The following is a 14839-nucleotide window of genomic DNA, read 5'->3' on the forward strand; positions in this document are numbered from 1 at the left end:
AGAGCGTGGGGGCACCCGAGCCACTTTACAGGGGCTGCCCCACGGTCATTGGCCGCGCTACGCCGGCCAAGCCCGCATTTCATTGGTCCGGACAAACGAAGCCCCGCCCACCTCCCATTTGCCATTGGTCGAAGGCATTGAGGTCAGGCTGCCTCAGTATAGTAGAGAGGGGAAGGAAACGGATTTACGCGGTATCTTAGCGACCAAGATTGTACCCGCCTACGTCGCCGCTAACAACGAGCGAGACGAGCAGTGGTTCCTAGCCAATAAATGGAGGAATTCAAAGGAGGCAAAACCTGCCCTCTGGCGAGTCCGGCACAAAGTTTCTGCGCATGCGTCGCTAGGATTGCATGACGTCATGTGGGGACCAGGACTGCCTGCAGGTTTTGGCTCCTGAGGCGGTCCCCCTGGTGGCTGGTGGGCCTATTATCGGCAACTTTGTGAGGGAGGAGAAGGGAGTGAGCCTTTGGTTTTTGCCTTATTATGCGGAGGCCCAAAGAACGGTGGTGACTTGCCTTACTCTCCGGATGAAACTCAAACCCCTCGGGCTCATATTCAAGGCCCTTGGGGATCTGGTTCCTAAACTGTGTTTAGGCACATCCGCTCCCCGTTTTACACTTCAGCGGTCCTGGAAAACTAGCGCCCTCCCACGACATCATGCTCTTTCACGTCAAACAGCATTTATTCAAACCATCCCTTTACTTGGAGAGCAGTTCCTATTTAATGCTCAGATCTCCGCATAAATGTCTCCCCTTCACTGCTTCTCTTCAGCCTTGGTCCTGCAGCCCCCAGAACCACATACGACAACCATCACCACCACCACCAGAGCCCAACCCCGCGTGTCTGTCTGTCTGTCCTGTGTCTCAGAAAGTCCATCCCTAGGGCTGGCACTGTGACTATGCGTCGGAGTCTGTCTCCTCACACAGAGTGGGAGCAGTGTTGCCTCTGACTAATCTCCGTTCCAAGCGTCACAACCATAACCACCACCACCAGAGCCCAACCCCGCGTGTCTGTCTGTCTGTCCTGTGTCTCAGAAAGTCCATCCCTAGGGCTGGCACTGTGACTATGCGTCGGAGTCTGTCTCCTCACAGAGTGGGAGCAGTGTTGCCTCTGACTAATCTCCGTTCAAAGCGTCACTCATCAAAGCCCCCCACCCACTTCTGAGGACCACCTTAACAGAGGGAGTTGGGCGATGGGGATGGGAAGGCCTGGGATGCTTCTTCCCCCTTCATTGCACCTCTTGAAGGGCAAGGCTGAGCTAGGACTCCAGGACACGTTTGAACAACCCAAGCTTCTTTTCCAAACACCCCTCCCCACTCCTCTTAGGAAACTGCTCCCCATAAAAAGGGGACGGTGGTGGTGGTGCATATTTCAATCCTTGACCTCCGTGTGCCCAAGATCTCCCCACCACTCTACCAGCTCACTGAGACCATGCTTCGTAGCTAAGGGTGTATTTTAAATATCATACCATTTTATTTCTCAAATATACCTCAGTAATACTGGGGGAGGGCGGGGTGTCACATTTGTGCCATGCAGAAATACCTCTGAGTCAGAAACAGGCTCAATCAGCAGCCTGATTCTGGTTAGTCTCTGAAGAACAAACCGTTACCATAGGCATCTAAATGAGGGACCCAGACAAGTATTTCAGCACTGCAATTGGTTCCCACAGTACACAGCCCAACAAGGCAGTGGATGGAGGGGTTCCTTAATCCACTAGTCCATAGTTTTCTAAATAACATACTGGACAGCTAGACCTTTGGCAGCCCAGGTTTCTGAAATGTGATCAATGAAGGAAGGACCCGCCTCTGATTCAGTTCTGCAGAGCTGGCACTGAGGCTAACCAGACCCAGTGGCCCAGGGGACACCATTAGGTTCCGGCTGACCTAAACCATCAGTGACCAGGGCCATGCATTTAGGGTACTCTCAGAGGATTGAGGGTTCCTAGTGCCAGTGGCTTTGGCTAGTGTGGAGCTTAAAATGTCCTGTAAAAGGTTAGGTACCACTTATTCCTGTCAAGCTGAGATGCTGCTGGAAAGAGTCAGCCTTCATTCTTGAATATGTACTTGCCATGGGACATGGGACTTTTGGGACCCTCCTTACCCTGTTACAATTAAGTCCATGTTGACTCATTCCAAAATTGGAATATCAGGGCAGACAGTTAATGTAGTTTTTGAATGTTGGTGAGGTCCAGAGCCGATGGCCAAGAAAGAATTCTTGAGATATCTTTGGTGCAAAAAGGTGATTTTATTAAAGGGGAGAGGACACGTGGGCAGAAAGAGCTGCTGCACCTGGATTGTGAGGGATGACTGACTATATACTTGGGAGTTGGGGGAGCTGAGGAAAAGGGAGGTTTTCAAGAGAAATTTCATATGCTGAAGAGAACCTACAAGATATTGGAGGACTTGCCATTGTCAAGTTTAGGTTGTTGTTTCCTCTAGCAAAGCATTAATATTAAGACACTTGCTTCTGGAACTTAGGTTATTGGAAAGAATGCTTCCTTCTTGTAAATCACTAAGACATTTGTAAACCGGGGGAGACTCATGTCTTGCAGGACTGTAATCTCTAGAAGTTAACCATTTGTCTTTCCTTTCCTTAGCTTTAGGACAGCCAGGATTTTCCCAGTCAGGGTGAGGTGCAGGTAGAGAAGTGTTACTGTGACACCAGTGGGGTGGGGTGAGTCTGAGATGTGAATTTGGGTATAAGCTACCCAGCCTGTGGAATTTTCTTATACCACTCCACACAGACTGAGGGAGGCCCCAAGGACCACATCAACTTAGCTTCTCTCTGCTACTATGGCAACTCCCAAAGGCCGGTGCTTGTAGGGTTCAATTTGCAGGGTGTCCGCTTGTGCTTCGTTCTCAGCTTGCCTTCTGGTCCTTCATCACAGTCACCACACATCTAAGGGTCAGTTTTGAGGAGAGCTCCTTAATAAGCTAATCGCTCTTTTTAAAAAACTTTATTTAGTTTGGTTTTTAATCACTGCTATTTAAAAGAGCTTACCCGTTAGTTGTGTCAGGAGGCCCCAAATCCATACACCAAATGGGGCTTCCAGGTGGAGGTTTCCTCCCTTTGTCAGAGGCTCCAAAGGACAGACTTATCCCTCACAGAGAACTATGCCATCTCCCATATGCCAGAAGTCCAGCAAGGGCTGGGCCCCCTTTGACATGATGGGAAGCCAAAGAGACAAAGGTGTTCCTTCACTGTTGGAGGGATTGAGCACCGTGCACCTTCCGTAGAGTTCCAGTGAATTTTCACTGGGAAACAGGACTCTGAATTTGGTCGGGTTATATCCGCCAGCCCTACTGGCAGAGGTGATAGCACCTGAGACAGGGCAACTGGGACTGAGGCCTCCAACTCGCCAACAGACAGAATATCGCGTACATTCTGAGAACTTGGTACATCAGAGGTTGACCCAAATCCTTACCCCACCCCCACCCCACTGGTGGCAAATGAGAGGCCCTATGTCCCGATAACACTTCTCTACCTGCACCTCACCCTGACTGGGAAAATCCCCTCTGGCACTTCTGGGATGGGAAGCACAAGCCTATAGCACAACAATGTCTATGACATTCTGATGTAGAAACAATAACTGGTGTTAAACTTTTTCCAAAGGTTCCTGCTATGGTCTCTTTGTGTCCCCTCAAAGTTCATATAGTGAAACCTAACTCCCAAGGGGATGACATTTGGAGGTGGGGCCTTTGGGAAGTGACTGGGAGGCTCTGCCCTCATGAATGGGATTGGGGCCCTTTACAAAGAGGCCTGAGAGTTCCCTCGCCCCTCCCACCTTGTGAAGATACCAGAAGGCTGCAACCCACAGGAAGGTCCTCACCAACCACACTGGCACCCTAATCTCAGATGTTCATCCTCCAAAACTGTGACATATGAATTCCCATATAAGCTACCCAGCCTGTGGAATTTTCTTATACCACTCCACACAGACTGAGGGAGGCCCCAAGGACCACATCAACTTAGCTTCTCTCTGCTACTATGGCAACTCCCAAAGGCCAGTGCTTGTAGGGTTCAATCGCTATCCCATCCTCACTGCCAAGACTGTCAAGAAAGGTAAAGGGTGTAAGACGTTACCCCATTTGCAAACAAGTAAGATGGCCTGCCATTTGCATGGATGCTGGGAGAAGACATGAGACTCCAGGGACGGAGACAAAAGGCATTGTTATTCATGCACAACAGACAGCAAGAGCTTCTGGTTCACATCTCTTCCCTTTGCTTCCACAAGCCTCACAGGAGCCAGGCAAAGAGATCCAGGTGGCTGCTACGCATACAGTAGGTCCATGTCACAGCGGAAGAACATTAAGCTTCAGAAAAGCCAATCCTTTCAAGTGAATCATAAATGCACCTGCCCAACGTTTGCCTCCGTACATCGGTCTAGTACATGGTCGGGTCATCTCCCCTTTCCACCCAAGAAAGACAGTATTGCCATCCTCAGAGGCCGTTACACAAAAATCTTTGCAAGCTAGTCTAGAACAGAAGCTGATACAATATATGTAAAAAATTGAGAGGCTCATGGAGAATTGTTCCCCAGTAGAGTACACCTTTCTCTTAAAAATTAGGTTATGACTGATAGAGTAAAAAGATCCATTGAAGGGGGCGCCTGGGTGGCACAGCGGTTTAAGCGTCTGCCTTCGGCTCGGGGCGTGATCCCGGCGTTATGGGATCGAGCCCCACATCAGGCTCCTCCGCTGTGAGCCTGCTTCTTCCTCTCCCGCTCCCCCTGCTTGTGTTCCCTCTCTCACTGGCTGTCTCTATCTCTGTTGAATAAATAAATAAAATCTTTAAAAAAAAAAAAAAAAAGATCCATTGAAGATTTTTGATACCAAGACTGCCCTTGGTCATGTGCTGATGTTGGACTGTGAAAGACTGAAGAACCGGGAAGAAACACCAATTTACCAGGAGACTTCATGGGAAAGACAGATCCAAGGGAGGGGTAAGGTAACCTGCGTGAGCAAGGAGAGGTGAGAGCAAATGAAAAGAAGGACCTATATCACATATTCTCAATGAAACTCGTTAGCTTATCTGAAGACAACAGAATTCACTATCCACACATACAACAAATCAATTCTGGATGGGTTGCTGCTCTAAATTTCAATGTGATAAAAAGTTTTTTAAAAGAGGAGAATAACTCTCTAGTCTTAGAAGCAAAAGTATTTTTTTTTTAAAGATTTTATTTATTTATTTGACAGAGAGAGACAGCCAGCGAGAGAGGGAACACAGGCAGGGGGAGTGGGAGAGGAAGAAGCAGGCTCCCAGCGGAGGAGCCTGATGTGGGGCTCGATCCCACAAAGCCGGGATCACGCCCTGAGCTGAAGGCAGACGCCTAACCGCTGTGCCACCCATGCGCCCCAGCAAAAGTATTTCTTGAACAGAATAGTAAACATTACCTATAAAGGAGGAAATAGCTATATTAACATTAAGACTTTCTCCTCATCAAAACGCACAGAAATGAAAGACAGAGGCACACAGAGCATGAGAGAAAGAGCCCCATAAAAGAAACAGGTCCAGCAGATATATAGAATTACTACAAATTGATAAGAGAAAAAGGCAATAGAAAAAATGGACAAAATAAACTAACACATACTTGAAAAGGGGCTGCCCAATGTCTAATAAATACGTGCAAGGATGCTCAACTTTTATAATAATCAAGGAAATGAAAATAAAATTGCTACTTGGTGCCATCACACGCCAACCAGAAGTCAAAAAGAAAAATGACAAAATATCGAAACTGTTGACAAGGATGTGCACAAACAGAAAATCTCCTACACTGCTGGTGGGTGTGAAACTTCGTACAAACATTTTCCAAACCCCTTAGGTACCATCTCCTTAAGCTGCAAAGATGTAAGACTCTCACCCACCAATTCCACCGTTACTTATATAAGCAACCGAAATTTGTATGTGTGCCAACAAAACATGGTCGAAATTTACATACCAGCAATAATCCTAATAGTCCCAAACTGAAAACCATCCATATGTTAGTGCACAGAATGATTAAATTAATTGTTTCCGATAGACACACAATGGAACGCTACATGGCAGTGCTAATGAATGCTCAATAACAGCATGCAGCAATAAATTCACAAACAAGAGAAGGAATGACAAAAGCCAAACACAAGAGAGTTACTGCTCTGTTACTGAAGACGCAAGGCAGGCTAAAGTGACCCATGCTGTTAGATGTCAGAGCAGGGATGACCCGGAGGTGTAGTGACTGGTAAGGAGCACAGGGGTATCTGGGGGTCTGACAATATTCCATTTATTGATCCAGGTACTGAGTACAGAAATGCGGTCACTTTGTGAACCTTCGAGGAGCAATGCACTTATGACGGGAGCGTGTGTCTTTAAATTTTTCAAATCCGATCAGCACTCAAAAAGATGGGATATGGTAAATAGATGAGAGTTGTCCATATACTATAAAGGGGAGAGGGTTAATAATATTAAATAAAATGACAGTGTGATTAGCTTTTAAATGTATGCTGAAATTTCTAGGTAAAACTAAGAAATAATAAAAATAAAGTATACAACATCAAAGAAAAAAGTTCAGTTATAATGTAGAATTCTAAATTAGAATTATATTTTAAACTCAGAGAAAAGAAGTTAACATGGGCGCATGGGTGGCACAGCGGTTAGGGCGTCTGCCTTCGGCTCAGGCGTGATCCGGCTTTGTGGGATCGAGCCTGCTTCTCCCTCTCCCACTCCCCCTGCTTGTGTTCCCTCTCTCGCTGGCTGTTTCTATCTCTGTCAAATAAATAAATAAAATCTTTAAAAAAAAAAAAAGAAAATAAACTCCATTGATACTCAAATGTCTCAACTATTACATTAAATATAAATAGATTAATGATGTCTTTCAAAATCAAGCATTTTTTACTATTGTTCATTGGAGGTTTCCACAAGAGATATGGCAAAGTAACAGAATTAAAGTAGAAAAATTAAAAATACATTTGATGGAATTTTAACAATCAAACCACCAGCACGGCAATATGCACATCACATAACATACATTTTGAGCTTGTCATTAGTGCAATTAGTACTATTTAAAATTATTCTTAATATACAACTTTCCAACAGATTAATTCATAGAGAACAAACATAATTAAGTCTACACTACATGTTTATATACACACAGATCAAACACAGATATAGATACAGGTATAGATCCCTACACACAACAATTGTCCGTAGGTGTATATTTATAAATTCTTCTTCGTGCTTTGTGATCTAAAATATGGTAAATATTTATGTGCCTCATGTGAGCTACAAATATGGATTCCATTTCTGGTACAAGGTTCTATATACTGTCTATCTATCTATTTATCTATGTATACATATCCATTGGGTTAAATTACTTTTTTCAAATTGTTAAATGCTCAATACTTTATCTAAACTTCTAAATGTGAATACAGAGAAAGCTATATAAAAATCGCTCCTAAAATTGAGGGAAATTGAAAACCAAGGAGCCACGAACTCCATGTGAACAGAATGGATTCAAGTCTCTTCTTTTCAAATGGCTCTCACTTCAGGGCTCCCAGTTCAGGGGAAGTCTCCATCATAAACTAATCTCATCACTTCAGAGACATGACCGGTCACCTCCAAACCTCCTTCTTGCCAACAGGTCCAAATCACCTTCACAAAGGAGAGAAAGATCTGCCTTCTACAGATGCCAGTTCCATGGAATTCATGGCTTTTAAAATTATCACAATCATCTGATGTCCTTTAAGAATCAGCTAAAATGGGGGTGCCTGGGTGGCACAGCGGTTAAGCGTCTGCCTTCGGCTCAGGGCGTGATCCCGGCGTTCTGGGATCGAGCCCCACTTTGGGCTCCTCCGCTATGAGCCTGCTTCTTCCTCTCCCACTCCCCCTGCTAGTGTTCCCTCTCTCGCTGGCTGTCTCTATCTCTGTCAAATAAATAAATAAAATGCTACAATCAGGTTTTGACAATCAAATCTGTGGACCTTGGCCTACATGCAGTGAAATAAAGGAAGAAATAATGGTAAAGAAGACAGAAGTTCCCCAGGATTCCAACCACAGTCTGTATTAAGAAGATCCTCCTAGTGCCAGATCCCAGGTGGCCATCCTGTCAGTTCTCACTGACTGATATTTGTCTTCTGGGCTAGAAGGATCCTGCATGGGAATATCAGGTGTGGGCCACATGATCAGTGCAACTGATACTCGATATTCTCCACTTAGCAACACTTCCTACTTTGAAATAATACTTAAAGCTCTTCTGTCATTTAGGGCCTTCCAAGAGTTACACACACAAAGCATTACTAAATACTTGTGATGTGTGAATCACTGGTATAATGGCCCCGTGCAGTCACTTCTTATTTCTCACAAATTCATGAGGTCAAACTAATGCATTCCTCATAAAGATGAGGACAACACACGGCAGAGAGGCAAAGTGCTTTGTCTGAATTCATTGCGCTAATTAGGGTCAGAGTGGGGAGGCGGAACCTGGCTAGGCTGATAACAAAGTTAGTGCATTGAATCCATAATATACAAAAATCCATAATATACCAAAAAAGCACACAGTCAGCTGTTTGCTTTCAATAAACCAGATCTCAAGTTAGTTTTATGTTTGCACCTTGTCGTTTCAGGTTGGATGGGTGGCATTTATTTTTTACATTTTTGCTAAGGACAAGTTTCCACTTATTTATGAAGACTGTTTCTATAGCCACATATGAACTTGAATAAAGCTTTAGAGACAGTAATGAATTGTAAGGGAGTGATCACAGTACACAAAGCTGTGAGCGGTGCCCCAGGACAAGCTGGATTTCATGATAAGAAGGGCTCCAATTTTAGGATGGCAACAGAAAGAATCATTTGCCTTCACTCCAGGAAGAAATGTACAAGACACAGGAACTCTGGACAGGAAGCAATGGTACTTGATTACATTGTGTACATCAGAAAGAAAATTACCACTATCTTTACATCATATATATATGTATGTATGCATATATGTATATCACTAATACCTGAATTAAATAAAATCAGTAGCAGTAAAGCAAGCTTTGTGAAAGATTAAAATACAAGACATATGCAAAATGTGGTATTAAGGCAAAAAACCTTGTACGCTGTGTAAGTGACATAACTTCTTAGATTGGCATTATACTATTTCAAAGCAGCAGAAAAATCAAGATACATTTGATGTTAAAAATCTCTGGATGGGCGCCTGGGTGGCTCAGTCGTTGCGCGTCTGCCTTTCTGCTCAGGTCATGATCCCAGCGTCCTGGGATCGAGGCCCGCATCGGGCTCCCTGCTCAGCAGGAAGCCTGAGTCTCCCTCTCCCACTCCCCCTGCTTGTGTTCCCTCTCTGCTCTCTCGCTGCCTCTCTCTCTGTCAAATAGATAAATAAAATCTTTTAAAAACAATCTTCTCTGGAACTTCAGTTATATTTTTCTTAAATGCGGTTTCCCTAACTTTACTGGAAAAAGTCTCTCCGTAACTGAAGGAGAACAATTATTTAATCTACTAAGCACATCTAGATCAGAGCTACAGAAAACATTTCTGCGATCACACACTGTTTCTACACACAATCAGGTCATTACTATGGATTCTTCCAACTCATTATTACAAGCGTGGAGATGTTCTGGGCGCACCTTAGCCGGACAATTTTATCTATAGCTCCTGTAACGTAGGCTGAACAGCAGACTGACTCCAGAACTGCAGTCCTTAAGCCCATTCAAAATCAAGTTCTTTGGAGAAAGTGTTGAATTGCACACCTGAAATTAGTATAACACTGTATATAACGAAATTAAAATAAACACCTGGAAAAATCAGATTTCGACTACTCAGATGAAAACACGACAGTCACTGACGAGGATTATACTATTGCCTAGGAGCCATCCAGGATGGGTGTTGGTCTGGGACCCACATCCTCTTTTACTGCTCAGCTCCTGCCTCGGGATGTGCTCCACCTTCATGCCTGCCCTTGACACTGGGCCCAATTCATACGGGAAATCCCACTTTGTCCAATATGGTCACTTACCTGGACTCCTGATACAACTCCTTCCCTTACAGATTCTACCTCTCAGATATAAAGATACAGAAAACCCACCCATGGTGGGCTCAGTACGTCAGAGCAGGCAGTGCACGGGTGCTAAGAGGGGCAGCTGGGCCCTGAGATGTGTGTTTATGACTCTGTCCCTCCCTCCCAACTGCAATTATCATTTCACCTGAAGCAGCAGTGGCCCTGACGGGCGGGTCTGAGAATATTTTTGAAAACCTTTTTGGGTGCCAACTGCCAAGAACAACTACAACTTTCTAGCTAGCACCTCTCAAGACACTATTGGCGTGTGGGAAGAGGACACAGAGCCTGGGGAAATAAGAAGCATGGGTAGGAAACACAGGCCAGGACAGAGAGTACTGGAGACGAGGGTGGGTGTCAGGAGACAAGAGCCCAGGGGAAAGGGCCAGGGTGACAGGGTTGAGAGAGAGAAGTAAACGTTCAACTTATAAACACATGGCCTCTCAGGAGAAAGGAGGGACACAGTGTCTCACTTGGAACACACTATTTGTCTGAGAAAGACATTTTCCCTTTGCTCTCCAATTCTCAGGCCTCCTTCTCATTATCTGGAACAAACACATTTATAAAAGTACCCTTTTACGGCATCACGTCCCCCCTTCTATTACGGGTTGCATTGAGTCCCATCAAAATTAATACGCTGAAGTCTTAACTCGGTAAGCACATGTGCCCTTACTTTTTACATTTCTTTTACTTCCAGTTAACATACAGTGTAATAAGATTCTGGTGTATAATATAGTGATTCGCGCTTCCATACAACCCCCAGTGCTCATCACAAGAGCACAGCTTATCCTTCCTCACCTATTAAACTCATCCTCCCACCCACAGCACTACCCTCTGGTAACCATCAGCTTCTTCTCTATGGGTAAAGGCCTGAGAAAGTTAAAACCTCTTCTACCCTACCCAGATAATCACTATCGCTGTACCAACTTGCATTCCCACCAACAATGTAGGAGGGATCCCCTTTCTCCACATCCTCTCCAACAATTGTTGTTTCTTGCCTTGTCTATTTTTGCCATTCTAACTGGCGTAAGGTGGTATCTCAGTGTGGTTTTGATTTGAATTTCCTTGATGGCTAATGATTTTGAACATTTTTTCATGTGTCTGTTAGCCATTTGTATGTCTTCATTGGAAAAGTGTCTGTTCATATCTTCTGCCCATTTTTTGATTTGTTTATTTGTTTCTCGTGTATTGAGTTTGAGAAGTTCTTTGTAGATCTTGGATACCAGTCCTTTATCTGTAGTGTCATTTGCAAATATATTCTCCCATTCCGTGGGCTGCCTCTTAGTTTTTCTGACTGTTTCCTTGGATGTGCAGAAACTTTTAATCTTGATGAAGTCCCATAAATTCATTTTATCTTTTGTTTCTCTTGCCTTTGGGGATGTGTCATGAAAAAGGTTGCTTTGGCCGATGTCGTAGAGGTTGCTGCCTATGTTCTCCTCTAGAATTTTGATGGATTCCTGTCTCACATCGAGGTCTTTCATCCATTTGGAGTTTATTTTTGTGTATGGTGTGAGATAGTGGTCAAGTTTCATTCTTTTGCATGTAGCTGTCCAATTTTCCCAGCACCATTTATTGAAGAGACTGTCTTTTTCCCACCGGATGTTTTTTCCTGCTTTATCAAATATTAGTTGCCCAAAGAGCTGAGGGTCCATTTCTGGGTTCTCTATTCTGTTCCATTGGTCTATGTGTCTGTTTTTGTGCCAGTACCATGCTGTCTTTGTGATCACAGCTTTGTAGTACAGCTCGAAATCCGGCATTGTGATGCCCCCAGCTTTGTTTTTCCTTTTCAACAGTTCCTTGGAGATTCGGGGCCTTTTCTGTTTCCATACAAATTTAAGGACTGTTTGTTCCAGTTCTTTGAAAAATGTCCTCGGTGTTTTGATCGGGATAGCATTGAAAGTGTAGATTGCTCTGGGTAGCATGGACATTTTAACTATGTTAATTCTTCCGATCCATGAGCATGGAATATCTTTCCATCTTTTTATGTCTTCCTCAATGTCTTTCAAGAGTGATTTATAGCTTCTAGAATATAGGTCCTTTACGTCTCTGGTTACAAACTGTCCATCTTTACCTGAAAATGTTTACACATTCTCATCTCCCAAGCTCCCATAACACCATACTTCACATGAGTGACTACAGCCTCTCTAGAATGAAGTGTACAAAATTGTAACTGGCTCCCCAAAGCTTTACTCACTGACCAGATTTTCCCTCTAGCACTATTCAGTTTCACTGACGTCCTGCCACATTCTTATCCATTTTCATACTCCTTTTCCTGTAATTCTACGCCTACTTCACTTCTGGGAAATTTACTATGACAAATTTACGTGACAGGCTCAAAGACTTCTCCAAATATCCAGACTGTTTCAGGGCTTGGTGTTTATAATTGCATAATTCCTGCACTCCTCCACTGATCATTAGCAAAACTTCAATCACATAAGTATTTACAAGATAATTATATAATATTTCATTAACATTACTACTATAATTGGTTAACTTTTTTTATTGTTAACTTTGAAGAAGATGTTCAACGTGATCTGTGTACCACTGTGGGATAAACCTCTCATAATTGTACTGGGGACGCTGAGAGAGATGCGTGAATTAGCAAATGAACATTATGAAAATACATTCAATTTACATATTTCTCATAAGACGAGGGGATTTTATATTCCTTAACCAGAGAAAGCTCGGCAGCAATACACTGCGGTCACGGCTCATGAGCAGAAAGGGGCTGACAGTTGGGAAACACAGAGTGATTACTGAATTAATGCTCAAGAAGTACCAGTTGAAATTATCAAAAACAGACAAAACAATATGAAAGGTAGAGGAGAGGGTGTTAAAGTAGACAAAAGTGCTCACCAGGAGAAGGATGGTTTTGGTGGCTTTGGACTCAGGTGATGATGTGGAGATGTTGGTCCTAAGAATGTGTTGGACCCTCTGCTTGTGCCTGTACAGAACGAAAACCATGGAGCCACTGGCCCAGATCATGAGAACCAAAAACAACACATCAGGGAATGTTAACAGTACTGCATACAATGAGTCTCTGGTTTTGTCATGACGAACCGCAGAACAGTATCTGAAACTTTTTCTAGTTGTCATGTTTTTGTTGTTCAAAGCGCTAGTCAGAAACAAGGGATACACGAGTTTCACCAGTATCTGCAAGACCCAGCACAGGACAACTGAAGGGACAATGCACTTGAGAGCTTTCCCTTTCAGCGCTGCCCACCTGGAGTTCCTGGGGCTGATGGTGATGCCCTGGAGAACACCCAGGAGACAGGTCGTGCCAATGGACACTCCCCTGCCCACCCCACGAACATAGGGAAAAAACTTGCATCCAAAATCATTGAAGCTGTTATACCACCCAAAAGATACCATTGTATAAGGTATTCCAAGAGAGATCAGGACCAAAATGTTGGCTACAATCAGGTTTTTGACAATCAAATCTGTGGACCTGGGCCTACATGCAGTGAAATAAAGGAAGAAATAATGGTAAAGAAGACAGAAGTGCCCCAGGATTCCAACCACAGTCTGTATTAAGAAGATCCTCCTAGTGCCAGATCCCAGGTGGCCATCCTGTCAGTTCTCACTGACTGATATTTGTCTTCTGGGCTAGAAGGATCCTGCATGGGAATATCAGGTGTGGGCCACATGATCAGTGCAACTGATACTCGATATTCTCCACTTAGCAACACTTCCTACTTTGAAATAATACTTAAAGCTCTTCTGTCATTTAGGGCCTTCCAAGAGTTACACACACAAAGCATTACTAAATACTTGTGATGTGTGAATCACTGGTATAATGGCCCCGTGCAGTCACTTCTTATTTCTCACAAATTCATGAGGTCAAACTAATGCATTCCTCATAAAGATGAGGACAACACACGGCAGAGAGGCAAAGTGCTTTGTCTGAATTCATTGCGCTAATTAGGGTCAGAGTGGGGAGGCGGAACCTGGCTAGGCTGATAACAAAGTTAGTGCATTGAATCCATAATATACAAAAATCCATAATATACCAAAAAAGCACACAGTCAGCTGTTTGCTTTCAATAAACCAGATCTCAAGTTAGTTTTATGTTTGCACCTTGTCGTTTCAGGTTGGATGGGTGGCATTTATTTTTTACATTTTTGCTAAGGACAAGTTTCCACTTATTTATGAAGACTGTTTCTATAGCCACATATGAACTTGAATAAAGCTTTAGAGACAGTAATGAATTGTAAGGAGTGATCACAGTACACAAAGCTGTGAGCGGTGCCCCAGGACAAGCTGGATTTCATGATAAGAAGGGCTCCAATTTTAGGATGGCAACAGAAAGAATCATTTGCCTTCACTCCAGGAAGAAATGTACAAGACACAGGAACTCTGGACAGGAAGCAATGGTACTTGATTACATTGTGTACATCAGAAAGAAAATTACCACTATCTTTACATCATATATATATGTATGTATGCATATATGTATATCACTAATACCTGAATTAAATAAAATCAGTAGCAGTAAAGCAAGCTTTGTGAAAGATTAAAATACAAGACATATGCAAAATGTGGTATTAAGGCAAAAAACCTTGTACGCTGTGTAAGTGACATAACTTCTTAGATTGGCATTATACTATTTCAAAGCAGCAGAAAAATCACAAGATACATTTGATGTTAAAAATCTCTGGATGGGGCGCCTGGGTGGCTCAGTCGTTATGCGTCTGCCTTTCTGCTCAGGTCATGATCCCAGCGTCCTGGGATCGAGGCCCGCATCGGGCTCCCTGCTCAGCAGGAAGCCTGAGTCTCCCTCTCCCACTCCCCCTGCTTGTGTTCCCTCTC

The 14839-nt window shown here is 43.7% G+C and overlaps 1 protein-coding gene across 1 annotated transcript; it reads right to left on the reverse strand.

The window, feature by feature from the left end:
- Positions 1–6864: 6864 nt before the first annotated feature.
- Positions 6865–13599, reverse strand: LOC121103346 (vomeronasal type-1 receptor 4-like). The gene is given in 3 exon segments (XM_040632979.1): positions 6865–7629; positions 12887–13572; positions 13575–13599. Coding segments are annotated over 3 exon segments (804 nt in total). The 3' UTR covers positions 6865–7536.
- Positions 13600–14839: the final 1240 nt, after the last annotated feature.

The sequence above is a fragment of the Ursus maritimus genome, unplaced genomic scaffold (genome assembly GCF_017311325.1).
Source record: "Ursus maritimus isolate PB19 unplaced genomic scaffold, ASM1731132v1 scaffold_19, whole genome shotgun sequence".
NCBI classification, from domain to species: Eukaryota; Metazoa; Chordata; class Mammalia; order Carnivora; family Ursidae; genus Ursus; species Ursus maritimus.